This window comes from Arvicanthis niloticus, chromosome 20 (genome assembly GCF_011762505.2).
Source record: "Arvicanthis niloticus isolate mArvNil1 chromosome 20, mArvNil1.pat.X, whole genome shotgun sequence".
Taxonomy (NCBI): domain Eukaryota; kingdom Metazoa; phylum Chordata; class Mammalia; order Rodentia; family Muridae; genus Arvicanthis; species Arvicanthis niloticus.
In genome coordinates, this window is record NC_047677.1 from 44031797 (window position 1) to 44055781 (window position 23985).

At 50.8% G+C, this 23985-nt stretch overlaps 1 protein-coding gene across 1 annotated transcript in view; it reads right to left on the minus strand.

Moving 5' to 3' along the window:
• Window positions 1-1119: 1119 nt before the first annotated feature.
• Abcg1 (ATP binding cassette subfamily G member 1) overlaps window positions 1120-23985 on the minus strand; it is a 56150-nt gene continuing 33284 nt past the window's right edge. The window contains exons 3-15 of the mRNA XM_034524185.2: window positions 23547-23664; window positions 20495-20627; window positions 17034-17084; window positions 11914-12059; window positions 10562-10685; window positions 10078-10192; window positions 7885-8033; window positions 7649-7750; window positions 6803-6971; window positions 5329-5429; window positions 4975-5133; window positions 3270-3388; window positions 1120-2234 (exon numbers count right to left, since the gene is read on the minus strand). Coding sequence (XP_034380076.1) covers window positions 2006-2234; window positions 3270-3388; window positions 4975-5133; window positions 5329-5429; window positions 6803-6971; window positions 7649-7750; window positions 7885-8033; window positions 10078-10192; window positions 10562-10685; window positions 11914-12059; window positions 17034-17084; window positions 20495-20627; window positions 23547-23664 — 1715 coding nt within the window. The 3' untranslated portion in view covers window positions 1120-2005. The remainder of the gene's footprint in view (window positions 2235-3269; window positions 3389-4974; window positions 5134-5328; window positions 5430-6802; window positions 6972-7648; window positions 7751-7884; window positions 8034-10077; window positions 10193-10561; window positions 10686-11913; window positions 12060-17033; window positions 17085-20494; window positions 20628-23546; window positions 23665-23985) is intronic.

The following is a 23985-nucleotide window of genomic DNA, read 5'->3' on the forward strand; positions in this document are numbered from 1 at the left end:
CACCTGTTCTGGTCAACATCCTTTACCAACCGCCTGGGTCACCCTGACCCCTCCAGCAGCCTGCCAGCTCTTGTATCCTGAGCTCAGACTCTGCCATGTGGAAGGACCCCATGGCACCCTCACTTACTTAGGAGCAGTGACAAGCTATTCTCAGTATCGAGGACAAACCTGGACAGGAAAGAATTCTTCCAGAGGCCAAGGAGCCCTTCCAGATTTGAATCATGGCCCACCCTGCCTGTGATTGACAGCACAGCAGTCTCCAAGAAGAGATGCAACCCCTGGCAGAGTCTTCCAGGCATGACTCACCATACCAACCCATACGTGGAGACGTGAATGGGATGGGAGTGGGTCCTTTGGCATCAACTTAGCCAAGTGCCAGACTGAGGTCTGCCCACCCAACACCCATTCCTCTCAGCTCATAGTTCACAGCTGTCAGCAGCCAGTTCCTCCCTGGATGCCATGCCTAATATCTTGAAATTAAATGAAGACCTTTTGTTTTTTTGTTTTTTTGTTTTGTTGTTTTTTTAATGAAGATTTTTTATAAAGGCGAATCGTGTCCCTGGTTAAAAGCTGAGTCTAGAAGGCAAGGCCGTGTTTGTATAGAACAAGCAAACTGAAAATTACATCGTAATACGCATTTCAATTGTGTTCTCTATAAAAAAGATCTAGGAGTGTAAAAAATAAAAAGCATCTCTAGAGTTCCAAAGCACGTCATCCATGCGGTAAGTAAAATTCGGACCCTTGTCATTCTCTACAGATAAGATACGAAAAACGTCAAGGCCACAGCAGAGGAATCTCAGGACCTGTCAAGACAAGATCTAGTGCAATTACTTACAGGTGGGGAAACTGGGGCTTGCAGGGGTAAAGTACCCACAAAAATAGAGACTTTTGTAGGAGACGAATCCTAGGGTGGTGGTGCTATGTTTTCTTAATGGGGGTATCCATGGTACCTCCCCTTCCACTTAGCCAGCCTGCCTATCCTTGACGCCCCATTGCTTTCCCTCCCCCCACCCCCCAAGTTTGAGGGATATACCCGATGTGTCCCCAGGCCGGCTTCCCAGGCTCGGTGGAGGTAGTTAATGTGATTCACGAAGAAAGGGAAAATAATCTTTCAAAATCGACAGAGTGGATCAAGTATTTCTTGGGCAACATGAAAGTGGTCTGGAAACTGAGGAAGAGTTTTAAGCCTATCTGGTTTGCTTAAAATAAGAAGCACATGAGAAAGAAAGTCTGGAAGGAACCTACCAACTCCCCCCAGCACTGTCTGCATTGAATTGCCTCGTGTTAGTCCCTGCTGGCCCAGCGCAGCTGGTGTGGTGTCTCCCTCACCCGGAGCCTGCGTTTGACCTTTTCTGGTTTTGTCTGTGAGCCCCACTCGGTGGCTATGTTTGGACTCTTCCGTTTCTAAGCATAACACATCTTTTACCCTGAATAAGTCCTCAAGAAGTACTAAAAAGATACAATCTCTGAAGTGAATGAAATTCATCGACTTTGGCTCGGAAAGTGACTTCTTCAGAAATGAGAGGAACTTTTAGACGGCCGAGACCTTAAGAGAAGACAGTCAGTCTCAGGCGGAGTCTGCGCCCGCTACGTGTGGACTTTCCCCCAAAACATCCACCTCTCTGGGGACCAACTTGACCAACACTCCTCGTCCAGGGCCAGTGTGTTCTGGACTCTGGGAGCAATCTACCGAAGAAGCCTCTTGTCCCCAGCTGGAGCAGAGGATGACCTTCTATGCCAGTTGTATTTTGAATCCCACATGTTAAAAAAAAAAAAACAAAAACAAAAACAAAACCCAACCATCCTACATCTTCCTAGTTAGAAAAGGAAACGAACAGTTCCAACCCGGCGGGCAGAGGCTCCGAACACTGGTCATCGTCAACCTGCACGGCCTCCAGGTTGGGTTGGGAGAGTCTGTGTCACCAGGAGCAGGTGCGCTGCTACTTCCCAGCAGTGCCCTTGGTCACAATGTCTGCTTTGCCTCGTTGCTGGCTTGGAGGTGTTTTTACCTCTCAGCCCGGATTTTGTATCTGAGGACGAAATAGGCGATGAGCCGTAGGGAGATGAAGAAGATGCCCAGGACAATGAAATCCAGGTACAGCTTCGCATTCTCCACATCCAGCTCCCGCAGGATGGCCTCCGACTTCTGGAAGTGGCACGTCTCCGAGATGTCGCAGTGCAGGTCCTCTCGGTCCAAGCCGTAGATGGACAGGATGACCCCCTCGAAGCCGTATCTAGGGAGAGGAGTGCCAGGTGTGAAGGGCAGTCCTGGCTGAAGGCCACTAGGCTGGCTCTCCACGCTCGGCGGGCCCCTCCCCTGCACCACTTCCTGACTTTATGGGAGCTTCCTAAGTTGGCCCTTGATCGGATCAGCCTCCTACCTTTGGTCCCAGTCCTGTTTCTTCCAAGGTCACCAGAGAAAATACAAAATGGAATGAACCTTGCTTAAGGCATTGGAGCGATAACTAAATAAACCAACAAACATATCTGGCTTCCTTCAGAGCCTGCACACCTTTTCACTGTTAGGTCCTGTTATGGGTTTGGATCTCCTGGCAAGAACACTGGAGCATTTAAATAAAGCCTCTTTGGACCAGCCTTGTTTTGCAGAACAAAAGGAGGGATCTTCAGATGAAAGGCCCTGGTGTCCAGTTTCCCAGGATTGGCAAGCACACAGGCAGCTGAGACTCTGCACAACGGCTTTGTGTCTGTCTTGTTCTCCTAAACAATGTAGTGGGGTCTAAGCTGACACTCTAGGAAAGAAACACTTGTTCCCAACGTGGACCTTTGTGGCTCAGGGAAAGAGCTGCAGCTGAGGGTCGGGGAGGAGGACACAGGCCAAGTACTAGGGGGGCAGCCATTGACTGCCCAGGGAATGCACAGTGTGCAGAGCCACTCAGCAGAAGGATAGAACTCTTGTAGACCCTGGACCCAAGTTGTCAGAAAATTCTTGTTGGAAGGCACTGGGGGTGTTTCAGAGAGGGCATAAGGTACCCTGGGTGCTTTGTTCTGGTTTTATAACCAAGACCTCATTGTGACACTTTTTCCATAAACTACAGACACTCCCTTGGGAAGCCCCCGGAGTATGAGGGTATGCCATAGCATCTTCAGGGTATGAGACTATATTGTGCTTGTGTGCACTGGAGAGGCACAAAACAAAGAGAAACATAAAGATTTTTTGTAGTCGGGATGTTGACTCAGCTCCATCACCGCTCAGTTCTTGGACCCGCCCCCTCCACCCCCATGCCCCTGCCGCCACCACCCAAAGGTACCTGACGTAGGAGATGTAGGACATCCACTGTAGGTAGGCTGGGATGGTGTCAAAGCTGACAAAGAATCCGGAGAAGAGCAGGACAGGGATGGCTGTCACGGGACCCACAAACGTCGCAACCTGGAGTGAGATGCAAGTGGGACGTGAACAGCGCTCACTGCAGGGGGAGGGATCTCCCACCCACTCAGGTGACCCCAAGGAAATCCCAGTGGCTGAAAAGGAAGTGTGTCAAAGGGCCAAGACCAGGATGGTGGCCAAGAATTCTGTTTCCTGGTAGGGCCAAAAGTTGATCTCCTGAAGAGAGGCCCTGAGACCCCAGCTGAGGAAGGGTGCCCAACACAATAAATAGCATTTCCTTAGGGCAGAGGCCATTTTCTGGGAGTAGTCTCTGAGGAGTCTTAGTGAGCAGTTTATAGCTGTCCCTGGAGCTGACAATTGAGTAGTGCCACCTCTTGGGGGGGGGGGGTCCCACCTAGAGGCAAAGATGCTGTCATCAACCTGCTGTGACACCAAATGCCAGAGACAGGTTCCAAGGACCCCATGGGGACCCACTAGATGGACCCCTCCTCTGGGGTCCCGTTGTCCCCTGAGAGCGAAGAGCAACACCCAGCAGGCTGGCAAACAGTAGCTCTGACTGGCCAGGCTCTGCGGGAAAGACTCTAAGGTGTGGCTGTGGTGTGTGTGTTATATGCTGTGTGTGTGGTGTTCATCGTGAGCTAAAAGATATCTAGCACTTAGTCAGATAAACCCTCTGGGGTCCAAAGCTCTAGGGGAGGCTCTGAGAAGGTGAGATGGGGGGGGGGAGGTGGAGAGGTCAACATTAGGGGATAAAGCCATCTACGGAAACAGCATGGCTCTCACGTCTGTGTGGGACTGGCAGGGTGCATAGGTCACATTGAGGTGAGAGGTCAACATGGCGGTGACAGATGCTCTTCCATAGGTCTGATCTGGGGCTGGGATGTCCCACCCCCTTCTCTGGGGTGCTGTCTTTGGCCCTTATGACAATAGTATGAGACAGATACCAATGATACCTCTGAGTGAGGAACCTGGACCCTGGAGGCCAGGAAGCCACTGTTTGGGAATACTGATGGGGATACTGAGATGAACTGGAAAGCGTGTGGTACCCAGGAGCTCTTAGAACATGGCACAGGACCTCAAGAGCCTCCGATGGCTTTGGTCTGTAAGGGTGGGGGTGGGGGCAACTGAGGATTGGAGATGAGACCAAACTCAAGGACACAGAGAAGAACTATGTGAGGCTCTGGGTGAGGTGAAGAGTGGGTATCTACCATTGGTGTGCCAAAGGGTGGCCAAATGAGTCTACTGAGGCGAGGGTAGAGGTGTGGAGAGCTTGGCCTCTATGCCACTTGTGTGATGCCAACCAGTCAAGGCATCTTTGGTCCTAAGTCTTCCCTACCTTTAAAATGGGGTCTTGAGGTGTGCTTGGTATGGCAGGAGCTGACATTTAGAACTCATGTCTAGGCATGTGCAGTGCGTAGGCACAGCCACCCTGCAAGTCCCTATTGTAAGGCGGCCATTCTGATTGTTGAAGGCAACACTAATTCGTACCTATGAGAACAGCCTAGTGAAGACACCTAGAAACTAACAACAGAGTTAAGGGTCCAGGGGACCCCTGAGCCCCATAGTACCACATTAGACCAAGGAGACAGACAGAAGCCCAGCGCCGCTCAACACTTCCTTGGCTGTACCTGCAAAGATGTGGACGCGGCTCCAATCAGTAGGCCTAAGGACTGGGCCACCAGCGAGGTCATGGTGCCCAGAGCGGCAAACAGCACAAAGCGCACAGCGTCCGACGGCTGCGACGTCATCCAGTACACGATGCTGCAGTAGGCCACGGGGAACATGATCTGCAAGTACAAACTGTGTCCCTGGGGGCTCTGCTCGTCTCCCACCCCTGCGGCCCTTTCTCTTGCAGACTCCACAGATCCCAACAAATCCTGCCTCGCTTCTCAGCACAACACTCGTGGAGACCGGTCCCACCCAGCTCTTTGGGGTGTGGAGAATGTCTGCTCCCTCTTGCAAGTCACTGGTGGCTCGCATACCTGAAAGGGGACATCAGCCATGGTCTTTGCCAGGTAGTAGGCCTTTAGGCTGTACCAGTAGTTCAGGTGCTCTCGGAGGAAGACACTCATCTCCAGGGGAACTACAATAAAAAGGCAGAAGAGACTGGTTTGGGTAGGTACAGCCAGGGATTCAGATACACACATGGATGACCTTGGACTGAGCCCTGGCAGTTCTGACCTATGTCACAGTGTGGGCCCTCAACACTCCAGTACTCAGACTTAAAAAAAAAAAAAAAGATGAAACCTAAATTCACTGGTCTAGGGAAAAAAAAAAAAACCCACCAGCTGTTTCTCGAATCTCAAGAGTTACATCTTTAATCCTAGTACTTGGGAGGCAGAGGCAGGTGAGTCTCTGTGAGTTCGAGGAGAGCATGGTCTACAGAGCGAGTTTCAGGACAGCCAAGGTTACACAGAGAAACCCTGTCTCGAAAAACTGAAAAGGTATGTTCCATGATGGTTTGAAGGAGAAATGTCCCTTGCAGGCTCCTGTATGTGAACACTTGGTCCCCAGTTGGTTGTGCTATTTGGGGGGAAGTTATAGAACCTGTAGGAGGCAGAGCCTTTGCTGGAGGAAGTGCATCACATGAAAGGGGGTGGGGCTTTAAGGATTGATAGCCTTGACCCATTTCCTGTTTTCACTCTCTGTTTCACATGTGCAGCCAGCTTCCTGTCCCTAGGGGCACGCTGCACCTTCCCCACCTTGACAGATGCTGGCTCTGGGACTGTGAGTCTAATAAACCCTTTCTTCCCTAAGCTGCTTTGTCTATGATATTTTATTATAGCAGCAAAAAAATTAAATCAACCCAAGTGGTCCCATGAAGACCCAGAGTGGACCAAGTCTCTGAGAACACCAAGTATCCTCATGGTTGCTAGTGGGGTCATTCTGGCCAGCCCTACCTCTGATGGACACATCAGCTCTCTAATACAAAGTAGCCAGAGATGGCCATCCAGGCTATCTGAATAGCTGAACTCTACTGGTTAGGTGAGCACAGCCAAATTGAGGGATCTTTTAAATAGAAGACTTTGGGGGAATTACCTTTCACCATGCCTAGCTGCCTTTCATTGAGATTTGATCATTTGTGCTAAACATAGTATTTGTGTATTTGTGTGTGTGTATGTGTGTGTGTGGCAGAGCCCATAAACCAGAGTCACTGGATCCCCTAGAGCTGAAGTTACAGGTGGCTATGAGCCATTCAACACAGATGCTAGAAACCAAATCCAGATCCTCTAAAAGGGTTATATGTTCTTTTAACCACTGAGCCATCTCTGGAATCTACTATACTATGGTTTCTTATCCAAGAGTAAATACAACACAACCCGTTGTGTCAACATATAAAGGTTAAATTTGAAGAATCAAGACACTGTGGGTCTGTAAAAGCCACGCATGGTCAAGGCAAGGCCTCAGCCCCCAAGCCTGGGCAGGAGTCCCAGCTAGAAGGGAAGGGACACTCACAGGTCAGGACGGTGGGCATGAGGGCGGCAAACATGAGGAACAACATGGAGAAGAAGAGGAAGCCAGAGTTGCTCAGAACCTTCTTGGCTTCGTTCCCAATCCCCAGGTACAGCAGGCCGATCAGCAGGCCGATCCCAATGTGTGAGGTGATTCGCAGGTGTGTCAGGACCTAAGGGCAGGCACAGCTTTTACCCAGTGCACAGGAGAGAGAGGTCAGGGCCAAGGCCACCAGAAGCATCCAATTCTGACTCCCAAGACAGCAGGAGCACATGCACACACTTGTGCACACACACACACTGAGCTCATGTACTTCTGAAACAGAGATTATTATGTTTTGCTGCTTCTATTCAAATCTGGCAAACGAGGCCAGTCTCCCTGCAGAGGAGACCCTCACTAACTGTACCTTGGATTGCTATGAGCATATGAGGCCATATGATGAGCTGCAGGTCTTCCAGCTCAGGGCCCTGAGGCTATATGGGACTTCCGGCTCCCCAGGCAGGCTGACTAGTGCCCACCAGACCACAGTGTTATCAAACCTCCATCATCTCCTGCCTCCCTCTCTGCATGATCCCAGTCCTCGGTCTCCTTCTAGAACGTTCCCATAGGTTCATACTGGAAGTATCCAGTTTGGGGTTTGGAGTGAGAAGAGAGATGAGGCCAAGCCCACCTCCACCCTACACAGCACACGTATGACACCAGCAAGACACACACTGGGTCTTGCGAACCCAAACGTCTTGGGGCCTTTTGTTACCGCAGAGCAACAGTGGTAGCTGACTGATGCAAACTGAGAAACAGCAACTTGAAATCGTGCTTGGAGGAAGGGGGCGAGGAAATGGACACCCTTACCGAGTCCCGCATGATGCTGAGGAAGGTCCTCTTGAAAAGGATGCAGAACTGCGTGAGGCAGCTGGCCGAGAAGCTGTGGCAACCTTCCATGGAGGCAGAGTCCTGAGGATACCCAGTGGAGACGGTGAGTAAGCCACTTGCTTGCCACACCCTCCTTGCCCAGGAAGGGCCCTTATGTAGTAGGGGCACCCACAGGACCCATCTCCAGGCCTCTCCAATCCCTTCGCTTGCTTTACCTCTTCAGCAGGTCGGTGCCAGAGAAACGGGTTCACATCCGTGTCACCTCTGAGATCTCTCTTATAGTCAGAGTCACACATGCCCTCCTGCACGGCTCGCACCAGGCGACTGTTCTGATCCCCATACTCCCCTGATGCCACTTCCATGACTGCGGGAGACACAGAAGGTGAAGTGAGGCAGGGGCTCCTTGGGAAGAAATCGCCAAGGTGCTGGGGACCGAAGCTATCTATCATTTGGTAAATAGTACAGCCCAAATGGCAATGGGAAAGCTTTTAAATGAGTTATGGTGCTGGCTGACAGCCATAGAAGCTGGTTGGCAACTGATATCTGCTCACAAGCCCCCAGTAAACCATTCATGGTGTCGGGATGCCAGAAATACAAACCCACAAATGTGCATGCATCTACACCATGACCACCTATCTGTACAGCATACACCGAATGCTTGCTCTGGACCGGCATGGGCTGGAGCCTGAGACCAGCAGGAGGAAGCAGGGCTCCTTGCTTAAGTGCTGAGTATATAAAATGGTCCACAGTAAACAGCTGGTCATAGCACTCTGAGTCTCCACTACCCTGAGGCTGGGGACCATGGCCTACACCCCTCACCTCCCAGCAAGCAGCTCCTCTCCTGGCTTTCCTCACTCACTTCCTCTGCCCTTTCTTGGACCTTGTCCAAGTTCCCTCCGCCTAGACTTCTGTGGTTGACTAGGCTGACTGTCCCCACTCGCTCCATGGTGGCGACACTTTGCTGCTGTCTAGACACCGCTGTATCCTGCTCCATCCTTCAGCACCTCCCTAGGCAGCACAGCCCTCATCTGAGTACCATTTTGCTGATGTCCAGACATCCCTCCTTCCCGGTACCCTTTATTAAACTGGTGACTGCTTTTCTAAGTGCACACCAAGTGGAAGCCAGGGCACATCTGGACCAGAGCCCTGAGCAAGCCCCCAGCACTGCCCAGTCCATCTCCAAACTCCTTGGCTATTCACATCACTCTTAAGTGCCACCAGTCCCATCTTCCCTGCAGAGGACCATCAGGGGAGAAGAAACCCCTGCGAAGGGGCATGTTCACCTTACCAGATACCTGCCATCTTCCCATAGGTCCACGTTTCTCCCTCCTCCTACTTATCCTCCTCTCTCCGATTCCATCTCCCTCCAACCCCTGCTCAGTGGTAATCATCATTGCTGCTCTGTTCTCGTGTGAGGGAATAAGCCAACTGCGAACAAGGCCTTTCCCTTGGCTTTGAAATATGCCCAGTTCTTCCCTTGAAGGGGGGACTTTCACCCCCCCCCCCCGCTTCCTCTCCTCCCCACTTTGTGACAGTCTGCTTCTAGTTGGTAAGGAATTTTTGACCAGGGCCAAGGGCCCCAGGACACAATTTGGGAAGTGACATATGGAACCCCAGGAGCTGGGTGGCCAGATGTCTGAGAGAGATACAGATATAGGAGAAAAGCCATAAATGAGGGCTGTCCTAGCTGGTTTTGTGTGCTAACTTGACACAAGCTGGAGTTATCACAGAGAAAGGAGCTTCCGTTGAGGAAATGCCTCCATGAAATCCAGCTGTAAGGTATTTTCTTAATTAGTGATCAAAGGGGGAGGGCCCATCATGGGTGGTGCCATCCCTGGGCTAATAATGTTGGGTTCTGTAAGAAAGCAAGCTGAGCAAGCCAGGGGAAGCAATCCAGTAAGTAACGTCCCTCCATGGCCTCTGCATCAGCTCCTGCTTCCTGACCTGCTTGAGTTCCTGTCCTGACTCCCTTTTGGTGATGAACAGCAATGTGGAAAGTGTAAGCTGAACAAACCCTTTCCTCCCCAACTTGCTTCTTGGTCATGATGTTTTGTGCAGGAAGAGAAACTCTGACTAAGACAAGGGCTGTCCAGCTGGGACCTCTTGGTTGCCCTGAGTAGCAAGGTGTTTATACGGAAGCAGTCACGGATGTAGGGTTGGTCCTAAGTTTAGTGACCCGTGTCCACATAGAAGGGTGAGGCTATGCAAAGACAGGGCAGATCTTGGTCATCAGGCAAGTCTTCCTGGAAGAGAGGACTGCCTGGAGTCCTCACAGAAACTACCACAGGATGGGCCCGCCTCATTGGTTAAGGCACGGCGGTAACTCCAGATTCACACATCAGATCAAAGTGGGACACACAAGACTGTAGGAGATCCCCTTTCCTTCCACCTGGGCAGGATCTACTCACCAAAGTCTGCCGGGTTGTGGTAGGTAGGGCAGTTCAGACCCAAATCCCTCAGATACGGCACGAGATTCGAGACCTTTCCCCGGTATACGCATTGTCCTTGACTTAGGACATAAAGCTGAGAGAAAGCAAGAAAGAAAGGCATCAACTACATCCTTCACCTCTGTAGAGGAATGGTGGCTCTCACTCAGTCAGTCCTTCAAGCATGTGGCCAGTGATTGATTGATTGATTGATTGATTGATTCAGTCAGTCAGTCAGTCAGTCAGTCAGTCAGCCTGCCCATGAATCAGCCAGCTTGTCAGTCAGCCAGTCAACAGTTATTCAGTCAGCCAGTCAGCTAATCACCCTGAAAACTAGTTGAAAGAATAAAGATCCGGGGTCTAAGTTTTTCGAGCTATGTCTGCCCTGTCAGGGATCTTAGGATGGAGTCTTGGGTAAAAAATCTCAGGTAGGTCAAGCACCCGGATAATAGAGGGAGCCATGTACCTGGTCAAAGAGCTCAAAGAGTTTGGCGCTGGGTTGGTGGATGGTGCAGACGATGGAGCGGCCGCCCTGGGCCAGCCCTTTCATCAGGGACACCACTTGGAAGCAGGAGGCGCTGTCCAGGCCACTGCAAGTCAAAGACACCATGAAATGCTGAGTGTGAGGGGCTAACCCAGAGCCCCAGGTCTTGAGGAACTGGGCAGTCACTGCTGAGAGAAGACTGTAGCTGCACCCCTGAAGGCCGGGCTCTTCTCAGCCCCTGTAACTGTTCAAGGGTGACACTTGGATAGGGGCTGTGTGCGCTGGATGTTATTTCTGACAAGAATACAGGAACCCAGAAGACTTGAAAAGGCCTGGCTGTGGGATGGGGGAGGGGAATCCCCACCTGTCTTGGCGAGAGACATCAGAACTGTCTGGGTAAACAGCTGGCCTCCAAAGTAAACAGGGAGACCTGGCAGTCAGTGGTCGCAATGCCGCGCGCTCGTGCGCTGAGGCTATACTCCTGATGTTTTATTGACTCTATTGATGCTTTCCATGGGGAGGCAGAGCCCTGAGGCTTGCAGGGTTTTACTACTATCTGGCACCTCTGAATGAGTTATCTCCTCTCCTGCTTGAACACTCCCAAGCCTGTCTTGCTTCTACTAAGTAACTCCCAACAAGGGGAAGGAGTCACGGTGGGCACCCCCTAAGCACTAGTTCCCCGCCCCCCCCCCAGGGCAGTGAGCCTGTGAGAGGCAATTTCAAGGGTTCTTGAAGTTGTTTTTTGGGCCCACTGTGGGCCAGACATTTGGCTGGGCTGAGGTAGCTGTGAGCCTCCCTGAGATGCTAGGGATGGCTCTCAAGTTCACTGGGCATCTATCTGCGAGACGGGCACCCAGCAGGAAGGAGATGAAAAAGTCCACATGAAGTCAGTCAGGAGCAGCCCTGTTGGGAATGCCTGAATACAATGTGCCCGACAGGAGGGCAGGCTGATTAACTAGTGACCAGTGTGCCCTGGAGCCAGGACTTGAGACCAGCATCTTCCCACATGTAAGCAGGTGTGTCTGGGACAGAAGTCAGGATTCACATGGTCACACAAAGGCGGTGCTTCACTGGAAATGGGAGGGATTGCTAAAAACATAATACTCCAGGCCCCTTTCTCAGAGCACCTCGTAACACTAGCCTTAGGATGCTATGCCATCTGGACTGCTGACCAGAGAGAGAGAGACAGGAAAGAGTCACTTCTGGAGTCTGTTCTGAGGTTTTAGAGGTGGCCTTGCTGTCTTCTTGCTGACCTTGGAGGAACTACAGGAGACTCTTCTATTTGTGGGATGGCAGGACAAAGCCACTGGTCCAGACACCAGACACAGGCTTACCTGGTGGGCTCATCAAAGAACATGACAGGAGGGTTGTTGACCAGCTCCAGTGCAATGGCCAGGCGTTTCCGCTGGCCACCTGAGAGACTCCCCGTGCGGGTGTTGGCACAGGGCAGCAAGCCCAGGGCTGTCAGGATCTCCTTGACCTATGGGCAGAAAACCAGAGTCTCTATTAGGAAAACTACCTTCCAACTTTATGGCCATCAAGAACACATGCTGAGAGCCCGGCGGGATGTCCTGCCCTGCTGGGTATAAACTTGACAGTTCATATACACATGTCTACAGTGCTAGGCTGTCCCAGGCTACACCAAGTGAGTGGCCCTGTGTGGAGAGACAGGCAGAACTGTCAAGAGGCAAGAAGTAGCGTTGAGGGGTCAAGCCAAGGGCTGGAGTCTTCGCACATCCTCTGACTGGTGACCTAATATCATTCTTTCCTTCTAAGCTGAGCCTAACACCTGACACGAAGAAACATCCTATAAATATTTGGTCAGTAGATAGATTAATGGACACACGAGTAGGTGGATGATCAGGCCTGTGACCAGCACCGATGGTCACTGACTATCATGCGGTGACGACCTCAAAGTGTTTTGTTGAAATACTGGGCACACAGTAAGTACCCCACCCCCAACAGCTACCTCCCCAGTTTCTCATCTCACACGAAACATACGAGCAATTCCCTTGCAAGTTTCCTAACATGCACCCGGAGCCAGCTGTGTCATGAGGCCACTTACACCGTGCACAGGTAGATAGCTCAAGGCAGTGATCAGATCTGTATTTTAACTAGCACAGTGGCCACCCCATGCCCAGGGCCCTGGGATAAAGGCTGAGAATAGTATCAGATATGGTTAATTATACGTAGAGTCCTCTGATTGGCCCACGATGGTGACCTAGTATTGGCTGAGGGAAACAAACGGGTCAGCAGGCTCTTGGGAAACAGAGACTGACCCAGCTGCCACATCTCTACCAGGCTCCTCTCCAGGGCACTCAGTGATTCCCTCCAGAATTTGCCCAGAGGCAGGACATCTCTGAGGCAGCCAGGCCCTGGTGGCCATAGCAGGAGATTGGCCAATGGCTTCTCTGGGGAGATGAGGTCATCCAAGAAGAGAAGAAGGCACAAAGGAGAAACTTTCCACTCTGGACATTTGAATTGTTTACTCGTGGTTGGTACAAAGTGAAACGCTGGTGGGAGAGCCCCTTAGAATCCAGTGCTGGTGGGGCCAGGGACCCGGGTTCAAGTCCCACTCTGCCTCTTCTTGCTCATACCCTCAACCCAGCATCATGGTCTCCTTCTGGAATGCCATGGCTCTGGGAGATGGGTGTCAATTTGGGAACAGCTTCAGTGTGGCTGTCCAGGAAGTGCCAGAGAGGCATGGCCAGGATAGGAAGCCCTTTCTTTTAGGCATTTTTGCTTCTTGCCGCAGTGTCTGTTGATTTTCTCAGCACAAGGCTCTTCCGGACAGCTAGCGGATCCTGCAGGATGGCTATGGTGGTTCCCTCTCATGGGGGAGCATTCCATACACAAAGTGCACCCTGTTTTCTTCACTTTTGTGACAGGGAAGTAAAAATAGAACCCACCGGTTGATGGCTGTCCTTCTGACCACAGGATGTATCTCTACAACTATCAGGCTTGGTCCGTTCTCTCCAACCTCGTCTTAGAAGTGACACTGTCTGTATAGGTTGGTTTTGGTATGAAAGTAGTCATAAAGAAAGGAAAAAAAAAAAACCAACAACTCCACAGGTTCGTTTCTATGTTTCCCTAAATAAGCAAACAGAACAATACAAGAGAAAACAAAAGTCCCCATGGTCACTTGAAATCCAAGTCTTCCTGGAGCCTCACCCTCTAGGGATGGTCTCAGCAGCCTAAGACTGCCCATGGTGATCTCCCGCTCAAGGAAGCAGCTGTACCAGAGAGCTCCTCAGGGCCAAGGTATCTTTTCTGGGAAACAAAGCAGGCTACGAACAGCACACTCCACGATGTGCTAGAACATTCCATTCCATTGTCCTTCCACACCCTATACACAGCATTCAATGAGGTGCTGCAAGGCCTGATGGGAAAAGAGTCAAGGTAGTGTCCTGCTGCAAATCTGTCCTTGAGATGCCTGTACGGGCTCTTGGAAAAGGCAAGAGCTCTATTCATCCGAGAAACCCCATAGCAAGTGGAATTTCTGGTAACGCACACATGCCGGACACTCGATGGCCTCCAGCCTACATGGCTGGCTTTCTATGACACGCGGCACGAGCTGTGATTGGAGGACCAGTTTGGGCTTGGCTCTCTCAGGGACCTTTCTTAGGGCAGAATAATGGAGACTGGGCACATGTTGAGAATCCTGTCAGACTGAGGCCTAACGATGACTTTTTCCAGAAGGTTCCAGGCTTCTCTAAAAGATGCCACTCCAGCAGCAGAGTAGGCTCCTGGGACCCTGACCAGCACCCAGAAGAAGGGTTGAAGCTAGAAGTTAGACTCCAGTGCCAAAGAGCATTAGAGGCAAAGATGTCACAGGAGGCCCAATGCCTGCCTCATGGTGGTCACCTGCTCAGAGGCCTGAGTCCAGTAAATTCTACTTCCCCAGGTGCATGGGAAAAGGTTGGCCACAGAGCCACGGCTGTGGAAAAACAGCCCGCCTCCATCTCTCCATCCTACACTCACAGTGATCTTACCAACTTGAAGATTTGAACGATACTGTCTTCTTCAGCCGATGCTGCCTGAAAGATGGCAGGGCCCCGAGCATGGGTTACATAGGCTAAGTTATCTAGAGAGGGTCAGAGAAGCCAGGGCTAAAGAGGCTGGCCAACTGTGTGGTTAGCTCTAGTTTCCCATAGGACCCTCCCCTTCTGGTCTTCTCCATCTCCACGCTACGAGAGTCCATGGCTGGCCCTGACCTTGAGTTTCTAGTTTGAGTCCAAGAGATGAAGCACCTTTCCCAGCCGTTTACCCTCTAGAGAGACCAGCGTCTTCGGCATCAGGGAAGACAATCAACACAGTCACTATTACTTTACTTGGTGGCAACCATCAGATACTGGTGAGGCATCACAGAGGTTAGATGGTGCTTTGGGCCCCTGTGGAGCCCGACAGACTGGTAGATGGGAGGGACCAGGGATGGGGGGTGGTCCCAAGGCTACCACAGTCTTCTGATAAGTCACCAGGAGCCTCAAAGGAGAGAGCTCCCTCTGGACTCGCTTCTGGCTTCTGCCAGGTTCACCATTGTTCCAGCATGGGTGGTTTTTCCTCCTTGCCAGGGTAGACAGAACAGAAGGCCAGAGAGTGCTGGGGCAGGCGTCAGATAAAGGACAAAGGACCCCATTCTTTGGTGTAGGTCATCTTGGGCTCACCTTGGCACACCATGTTCTGACACTTCTCTTTCCTTCTTTTTTATTTCTAGAGCTTTCTTTTGTCATCCCAATGGTTGCTCGACTTAAGTCAGCTCGGGTTGCCATGACAAACTCTCCCAAACTCAAGGCATAGACACTGGACATGCCACCTTAGAGTCTGAACACTGGTTGGTTGAGCTCAAGATATGGGAGGTACTGGTTCTCCCAGCCCCTCCTGACCCCTCTCTTCCCGGCTTGCAGATAGTGTCTTCTCCCTGGGCCCTCAACAGAAATCCTTCTGAGTGAGCCTATGTTCTGACCTCCTCTTCTTGTAAGGACAAAGTGAGATTGGATCAGGGCCATGCCAATGACCTCTGCAAACAGCCTGTTAAGTCTGAAGTACTGGGCTTAGAATTGTAGCATACTGTCTTGGGAGGTCAGCCCCTAAGCCTTGTCTCTTCTTGAAGGAGGGATGGAGGTAGGTCTGGGGATGGGGAGTCAGTGGGGACATGTGGTGGTCCCTTTCTAAGTCACATGATTTAGAGAAGACGAGGGGACCACAGAGGCTCTGGAAGTCCATCCTACAGGACGAGGTCACAAGCCCCATTCTATGATCACATGGGGCCCCTGTGCTTTCTGTATTTTTGTGTTGGATACAAATGGTCCAGCATCTTCCCCTCCATCTCAGAATGAGAGAATTCCACAGGAAACATTTTTTAGTAGTTCCAGGGAACTGTTTTCACCTCAGAAACAAGTTCTTTGTCTCCATAGTGTTATACCTCACTACTGTGACAGAGAACCCCAGAGTGTGAGGGTCCTGTAAGAGAGGAGAAGTGGGGACCCTCAGGCTGGCCTTTCCATAGCCAGCCACTGCAATATACATTGAAGTAGCCATTCTCAGCAGTGAAGGGGATGGGGCTGAGGGCGTGAACAGAAGGGCAGCAAATACTGTCCCTGGCAACTGCCAGTCAATAGCACTACCCCCATTGCCTGGCCTTGGAAGGTGACAGAAGGCACAGATAAAATCATGTAAGGGGGCCTTCTGTGACATCTCTCTTCGGCAAAGCATCTCAGTAGCACTAGAGACAGGGAGGGGGAGGCAAGACCTTCCCTAGGTGGCCAGTGAATACGGACTGAGAGGCATTCCCTCCACCCCACCCCCGGGGACCTACTGGGTATCCTGCTGAGTCCTGCCTGTTGCCTTCTCTACTCCTTGGGGACTGGGGGGGGTGGGGTGGGGACTGGTAAAAGGCAGGAGAAGAAGCCTCAGCTAGGCTGAGATGTTTTTATTTTCTTTGTAAACGGCTGGTTAATAAGACGCAAGAGCCCAATTTCTCCTTGCGAAGGTATGTGGGTGGAAGGGAGTTATTTTTAAACCAATGACTAACCACCCCCATTGTCAGTGCTTCTTTAAAAAAAAAAAAAGAATAGTTTGATCTAAAATATATTAAATACCCAAGGAGGTGGAGCCCCCAGCCAGGCCCTGAGGTTTGCATCTTCTGGTTATTGGGGGATGGGGAGGGGCTAAGGCTGCAGACTGCTAAATGTAAAGATTAGTCTAGCCCCAGAATCATCTCTCCTGGACTCCAACCACACATGTACCTTACCACACATGTTCTGATGCACCGCCCCAATACACACACACACACACACACACACACACACACACACACACACACACACACTCAAGGGGAGGCAAAGAAAATCATGGAATAAAAATCCAGAAGGAAGGAACAAGTCCCCTTCCCTTACAGTTCATGTGTGCTTGCATCAAGCTCTAGGCCACGTGTGGCTTGGAGCAGCAAACTCACCATCTCCCGTCTGCCTTCGTCCTTCTCCTGCAGCTTCAGATGCGCCGACACCTGTGGGCAAGAGAACACCAGTGAGGCGGTGTCTTAGGGTTTTACTGCTGTGAGCAGACACCATGACCAAGGCAACTCTTACAAGGACAACATTTAATTGGGGCTGGCTCATAGGTTCAGAGGCTCAGTCCATTATCATTAAGGTGGGAACATTGGCAGCATCCAGGCAGGCATGATGCAGGAGGAGCTGAGAGTTCTACATCTTCATCTGAAGGCTGCTAGCAGAATACTAGCTTCTAGTCAGCTAGGATGAGGGTCTTAAAGCCCATGCCCAACAAGGCCACACCCACAGTGAAACACCTACTCCAACAAGGCCACACCTCCTAATAGTACCACTCCCTGGGCCAAGCACATTCAAACCACAACAGGTGGCTTCAGGAAGTATGAGGCTCACAAGATCCAAACAAGGTCCACGGCCACACTATGGTCAAAGTCACACAATGATCCACAGACACACCACAGTCAAAGCCACACCATGTTCCAAAGCCACACCACAGTCCACAGTTCACAGTCCCATTAACTTTTGAGCTACGTGATGGATTTACAAGCCCCAAGAGCTTCCCACATCCATGGCCTGATAGAGGTGGGTGTCCTGGGAGAGCCATATGGGTCTGCTATGCTTCTGGTTTGCCCATGAGATAACCCAGATGCGCACAGCACAGAGACAAGGAAACCCGAGGCAGTAGGGTTTGGAAATGGCCTGGAAGGGGACTAGTAAGCACACTCAGGACCTCCACGAATCAGCTGATAAACCATTGCTGACTTGAAGTTGTCACACTGGGAGGATCCCTGTTGGGCAGGTATGGGACAAAGGGATGAACTTCCTGTTTACCAGGATAGTGGGGGGGGGGGTCCCCAGCCTTGTTTGGTTAGACCCTGAGACAGACACCCCTAGCCCAGGTTAGCCCAGGTTCAGCCCTGTTTAATTTATACTAGATTCTGTGTTCTTGGGCACACCTGGGCCTCGGTTTCCCGAACCAGCATGACAATACGTTTAAAATCTACCTCATTAGTTAGTGAACTTGCTGAAGGGGTCAGGTCAGAGACTGAGAGGCAGGGGAGGAGACTAAAGAGGCCCTGGGCCTCAGAGTGAGATAAAGGTAGTCCTGCACTGCCTCCACAAGGCCAGCTGCCCATCTTGTGACACTGAGTGTTGCAAGAGCGTATCAGGATGGTCATGAGTAAAAGAGCTACATAAAATTGTCTAACTGCCATAGGTTGGCAGCCAGCGGCCAGGAAGCAGGGCCCCTGGCAGACAGGACCTCTAAGTGTCAAAGGTTAGAGAGAAACATTCCAAAGGTGCTGTGCAAGTCCCCAACTGTTTATGTGATTACGACAACATGTATTTCACATCAAGACCTGAAGGCGACACGGTCACCACAGAAAAGGACAGTGAAGGAGCTGGAGAGTCAAAGCGACCACACAACCCACCAGTGCCTCACCAAACACTCTGTTCAGGTCACCCAACACACAGAGGGTCACTCAGGGACTCATAAGAGTAGACAAGTATGTGAAGAACAAGCCCAGAGGTGAGGGAGACCTTCTCAGTAGGCTGCCTGGCCCCGTCTGTGTGTAAAGCCTTTTGCATCCTCTGAGCTCACCAAAGCTCCACTAGAGGCCAAGAAAGCAGGCAGATCTCCCCCAAAGCCACTGCTCACAGAGACTGGGTGATGGAGACCGGTGTCCCCTTACCTAGTACTAAGGCAGAAGAATAAGTTGTAACCCTGCCGGGCCCCTCCCTTTCTCTTTCCCCACAAAGCAGGTAGAAGAATAGATCTCAGATCTGAAATCTTAACCCACTTTTCTTTATTGATCTACGACTCCCCTGGAGTCACACAAAGTGCTGTGTGGTGGCCACTGTCTGGGCTTTGCCCGATTCAAGTCGTGAACATGAGGGCAAGACGTCTCCATGTAAGGCCACCAATAAGAGCTTCCCATCTGCTACCAAAGTACAGAGCTTCTTCCGCTGACTTCTTCAGGACCAGGGGAGGCACAATCCTACTGAGACTCGACATAGTGACAGGAAAGCAGAGGGACAGCACCAGCTAGGCACAAAGTGAGCCGTGACGGGCAGAGGCTACCAACCAGAGCTCAGTGCTGGTTTTTAAATCGCCCATTAATGAGAGACACTCTAGAGGCTTCTTCTACCGACAATGAGATCATATGGGCTGTCACTGCCTGTGGAGTAGGCCTTTATAAAATAAATGGCCCTAGAGGCCTAGAGTTCCTGCATTGGTGGGGACACAGTCTGTGCAGAGAGGACACCCTGGTTGTTCTGGAAACCTATGACACAGGCTCCATCTGGACACTTGCATGGTCCTAGCAGGGAAGGTATATTTAAATTCCTCCCGGACTTATGCACTGGACTCTCGTGTGAAGATATAAGAAGACACAGGAGAGTGGAGATAACCAGGGCAGATGTGTAAGGACAGCATTGATGAGCCACAAGGTCCAGGTCTTCCTGCACTCCTTCCTGTGATGTACATCACTATACCAGTAACACCAGGACAGTCTCACAGATGAGGAAGCCACAGCCAGGGGGTTAAAGAAACATCATGGAAGGCACATGGAGTTTAGATGGGAAACTCAGAGACCCTGGAGCCAGAGCTCCGCCCCAGAGTCCCCACATGGCTTTGGCAGACCTGTAGCCCTGCCTCACAGCTTTGTTCTTAGTCGTTCTGCTCCTCCCTGCTCCCTAGAGCCCAGGCAGCCTAGACCTTGTGGGTACCCGACAATGGCAGTGGCTGACTCTGTCTTTTACCTGGCAGACAGAAGACTCTGACGAGGATCTCAGAGAATGGTTACTCCACCAAAGACAGAATGGTGCAAGGACAGAGATGGAGGGTGCGCCTGCTAGGCTATGTCAACCTGAAGTAGGCTAGAGCCATTCAGAAGAGGAAACCTCAATTGAGAAAATGGTGGTCAGATGGACCTGTGGGCAAGCGCCACCCCCAAGGCTGGTGGTCCTAGGTGCTAAAGGAAAGAGGCTGAGGAAACTATAAGAAGTAAACTAGTAAGGAACACTCCTTCACGGCCCTGCTCTAGTTCCTGCCCCAAATTCCCAGGATGATGGACTACATTTGTAAGGTGAAATAAACCCTTTCCTCCCCGCATTGCTTTTCTTCATGGTATTTTATCACAGCAATAGAAAATGCTAACTAAGCGAGGGGGGAGGGGCGGGAGAGGAATTGTTTAGCCAATGTGGAAAATAGGAAGGGGGTTACCATGGAAACAGTCATTCAACTTAGTGACCAATGATCTCAGGAACTTGATTGTGACTTTGCCAACCAAGATCTATTAGAACACTGTGCAAGCAGCAAGACCAGGGTTGAAACTCTGGGAGAGAGAAGAGACCCGATGTGGCCACGTGAAGCGGGTCTGGGTAGTTGTCAAGGGCAGGGGTGGCTCACCATCATGGCCTCCTGAACAGTGAGGTGAGGCAGCAGCATGTCATCCTGCATGATGTAGCATGACACCTTCCGGAAGCAGCGCAGGTCCCGGGGCATGCCATTGATAAGGACTGCCCCCTTCATGCCAGTCTCCCTGCCAAGATATGAAGAAAGGTGGCCATCAGCCAGGTCCTTCTGCATCCCACCTCTAGGTAAAACAAAGCAAACAAGAGAGGGGGCCTCCCTCCCTCCTAGACTCTTCCCAGTAGGACCATTCACCATGGCAACAGGATGGAGCAGAGGGACCAAGTGATGCAGAGTACCGCACTAGTACTCTGCCGGGAGCAAGCGATCAGCAGGGAGACAAGCCACACACCAGGCCTCTCCCAGATGGCGTGTTTATCACACCACTCGGAAATGGCTTTTCTTTGCCTGCTACACAAAGATGCCTGGGGAATGTTCCTCAGTACAGCCACTGGGCAAAGATGAATACCAATGGCTACTCTACCTGCAGCCCAGACTACACAAACTGCCCCAGGACCACAAGTGTACCTGGCAGGTGCCTCAGGCTCAGGTGGGTCAGAGACGTTATCCCAGCCATGACAGTTAAGCCCCATGGCTGGTCCAAGTGCAAGAGCAGGACCTTATGACTGCTCATGAGAAGGTTGGGAGCCTCCTGTATCCTGATAGAAATGGAGGGCCACCCAATCACCCCAGAAGCCACCCTGTCAGTTCCTCTTGCATATGTCCATTGGGCCTGCTGCCTCTCAGGTACTTCTAAGCACCAGAAGAGCTAGCTTCCGGAGGCCCTGGAGAACAGCAGCTTTATGGAATCTGTAGGGACAAATAAACTCATTCTGGATTCCAGCTTCCCATGGCTCACTGCCAAGGCCTGGGGCTTTGTAGTGGGTCCTACTTTGCTCCCAGGAAATGGACAGCTCCCTTTGGCTTCCCCTGGGTACCCCAGCATGGGAGGGCTGACTCTGCATCTCTGAGATACACAATTACCCTTGGTCTTCTAGGAACTGCTGTGGTAGTCTGAAAAAAAAAAAAAACAAAAAAAAAACAACCCAGCCAAGCCCAAGAAACTATCCCACTCTGCTCCCCTCCCGTCTCAGCTCTGGGAGTTGAGAAGTTGGCTTTGATCTTTAAATGTGGATGTCATAAAGAGGAACATATAGTGACGATTTCGAAAAAAAAAAAAATTTCTAGTATTAGGAAACAGTTCAGCACTCTAAGAGGTGAGAATTAAACTTTCTCCCCGTTCCCCCAGTAATTGAAATCAGTAGTATCACAGGTGTCCATTATTTTTCTCAGGAACTATACACTATATTCTGGCTTGCAGCCGAAATGTCTCCCACAGGGTGTGCTTGAACTCTTGGTCCTCAGATTGTGATGCTGATATAGGAGGTTGTGGGGCCTGGGTGGACCAGGGCTCTGGGGCCTGGGTGGTAAAGGAGGGTCGCTGAGGATAGGCCTTTTAAAGGCTCTGCCTCTGGCTCCACTCTATCTGCTTTCTGGGCAGTGCCAGAAAGTGAGAGGCCTTCACTTGCAGAACAAACCCAGTTGCTTTGGCTGCTGCCATGCCTGCTTTCCCACCACTGTGCCTTCCCTCTGAGTCTGTGAGCCAAAACAGATCCTTTTTCCCTTGAGTTGCTTCTGCTACAGGGATTTGGTCACGGCAACAAGACAGTAACTGACACATATCCTAGGCAGATAATGAAACCACACAGAATGTTTCTATGTATATCATATGGATTGTGATTTTTCCTATGCTATGTGTATGTGTGTGTTAAAGCATAATTTATAAATTAAGCATGGCAAGAGATTCATAATAACCACTAATGGAACAGAACCATTACCATGTGTTGTCTAATAGTCTCGTCCTCTGGGGGACATGATTAAGGAAAACAAGGGTCCTGTGATGGCTTGTATATGCTTGGCCCAGGGAGTGGTGGGATTAGAAGGTGTGGTCCTGTTGGAGTAGGTGTGTCACTGTGGGTGTGGCTTATAAGTCTTCCATTCTAGCTGTCTGCAGTCTTCTCCTAGCAGCCTTCAGATGAAGATGTAGAACTCTCAGCTCCTCCTGCACCATGCCTGCCTGGATTCTGCCATGCTTCTCTGCCTTGATGATAATGGACTGAACCTCTGAACCTGTAAGCCAGCCCCAATTAAATGTTGTCTTTATAAGACTTGCCTTGGTCATGGTGTCTGTTCACAGCAGTAAAACCCTAACTAAGACAGGCCCCTTGAACAAAACTTCACATCACTCCAGCCTGTCTGATAGCCTAGACAGTTAATAGGCATAGAGTGCCGACACACTGATGCATGTCTGGAACAAATATGGCATCAGATTTCATTTAAAAAAAAAAATGTGTGCAAGTAAGGTTTGAATCCTTGAGAATGAAATTTTAATTCTTTCTGATCACGGTTAACTATGGATTACTGCTGCTGCTACTCTTTGCTCTAGTTACCAAGCGGACCCTGTGAGAACAGGATTTTTAGAAAGCCTTTCTTAGGCATGTCAGTATCATTCACACATGAGCAACCTTGGTGTGACCTTGGTATGACCTTGGGGATGGTGATTCCCCAAGTCCTGGCAAATTCAAGCCTTGGACATGGCAGCTCCTCATTCTCTTCTGTCTAACTGTCCAGCATGCTGTCCTTCTGGCTCTCTGTCTTCTGACCATTGCTTCTGACCAGATCTTGCCCTTGGTACATTTTTTTTTTTTCTGTCCAGAAGGTGAGCTTATTAGGAAGCTGCCTTGTTCATCTGCCTATGGTCTCTTCTTCATATCCTTTGCTTGTGCAGCCATCAGTAGGTGCAGACTTTCAGTATTGCTTCTCTGTGCCGTTTCCTTCATGGATTCTCAAGGATGCAAACACACACACACATACACACACACAGAGGCATGCAAGCACGCATGCACGAAGGTACTCATGCACACCCGTGGCTTGCCATTAGCCCATGTGAGCGGAGCTTCTGGTAGCAAGCAGTTGACAGAAGGTTCTCAGGGACTGCACAGAGGCAGCTCCATCCCTCGCCCAGCTTTCTCTGCTGGCATCTGCTCACCTGTATCCCGCCAGAATGTTCATGAGCGTGGACTTCCCAGCTCCAGAAGGACCCATGATGGCCACCAGCTCTCCACTGTTGAATTTCCCAGAGATCCCTTTCAAAAGGGTCTTGTATCCTGCAAAATGCAGATTGGATTCATTTTTCTAACTGTTGCGTGCTTTATTTGACCCCAGGGCTGAACTGCTGAGGCCAAAAAAGCACAGTCTCCCACCGGCGCCGCATGAAAGACTTACAGCGACATTTGAGGCTAGAAGCAGAATTTGTGGTTATTTTATGTACTGTCTGTTTCCCAGACTGACCTCACGCCTTTTATCCACGATCACAGCACATGCATCTTGCTTAAGGTTTTCAGTGCCCATGTCCAAATGGCATCCAGGAAGATCCACCATTCCCAACTCAAAAGGAGGACTGACAGATAGAGCCTATTTATCCCTGG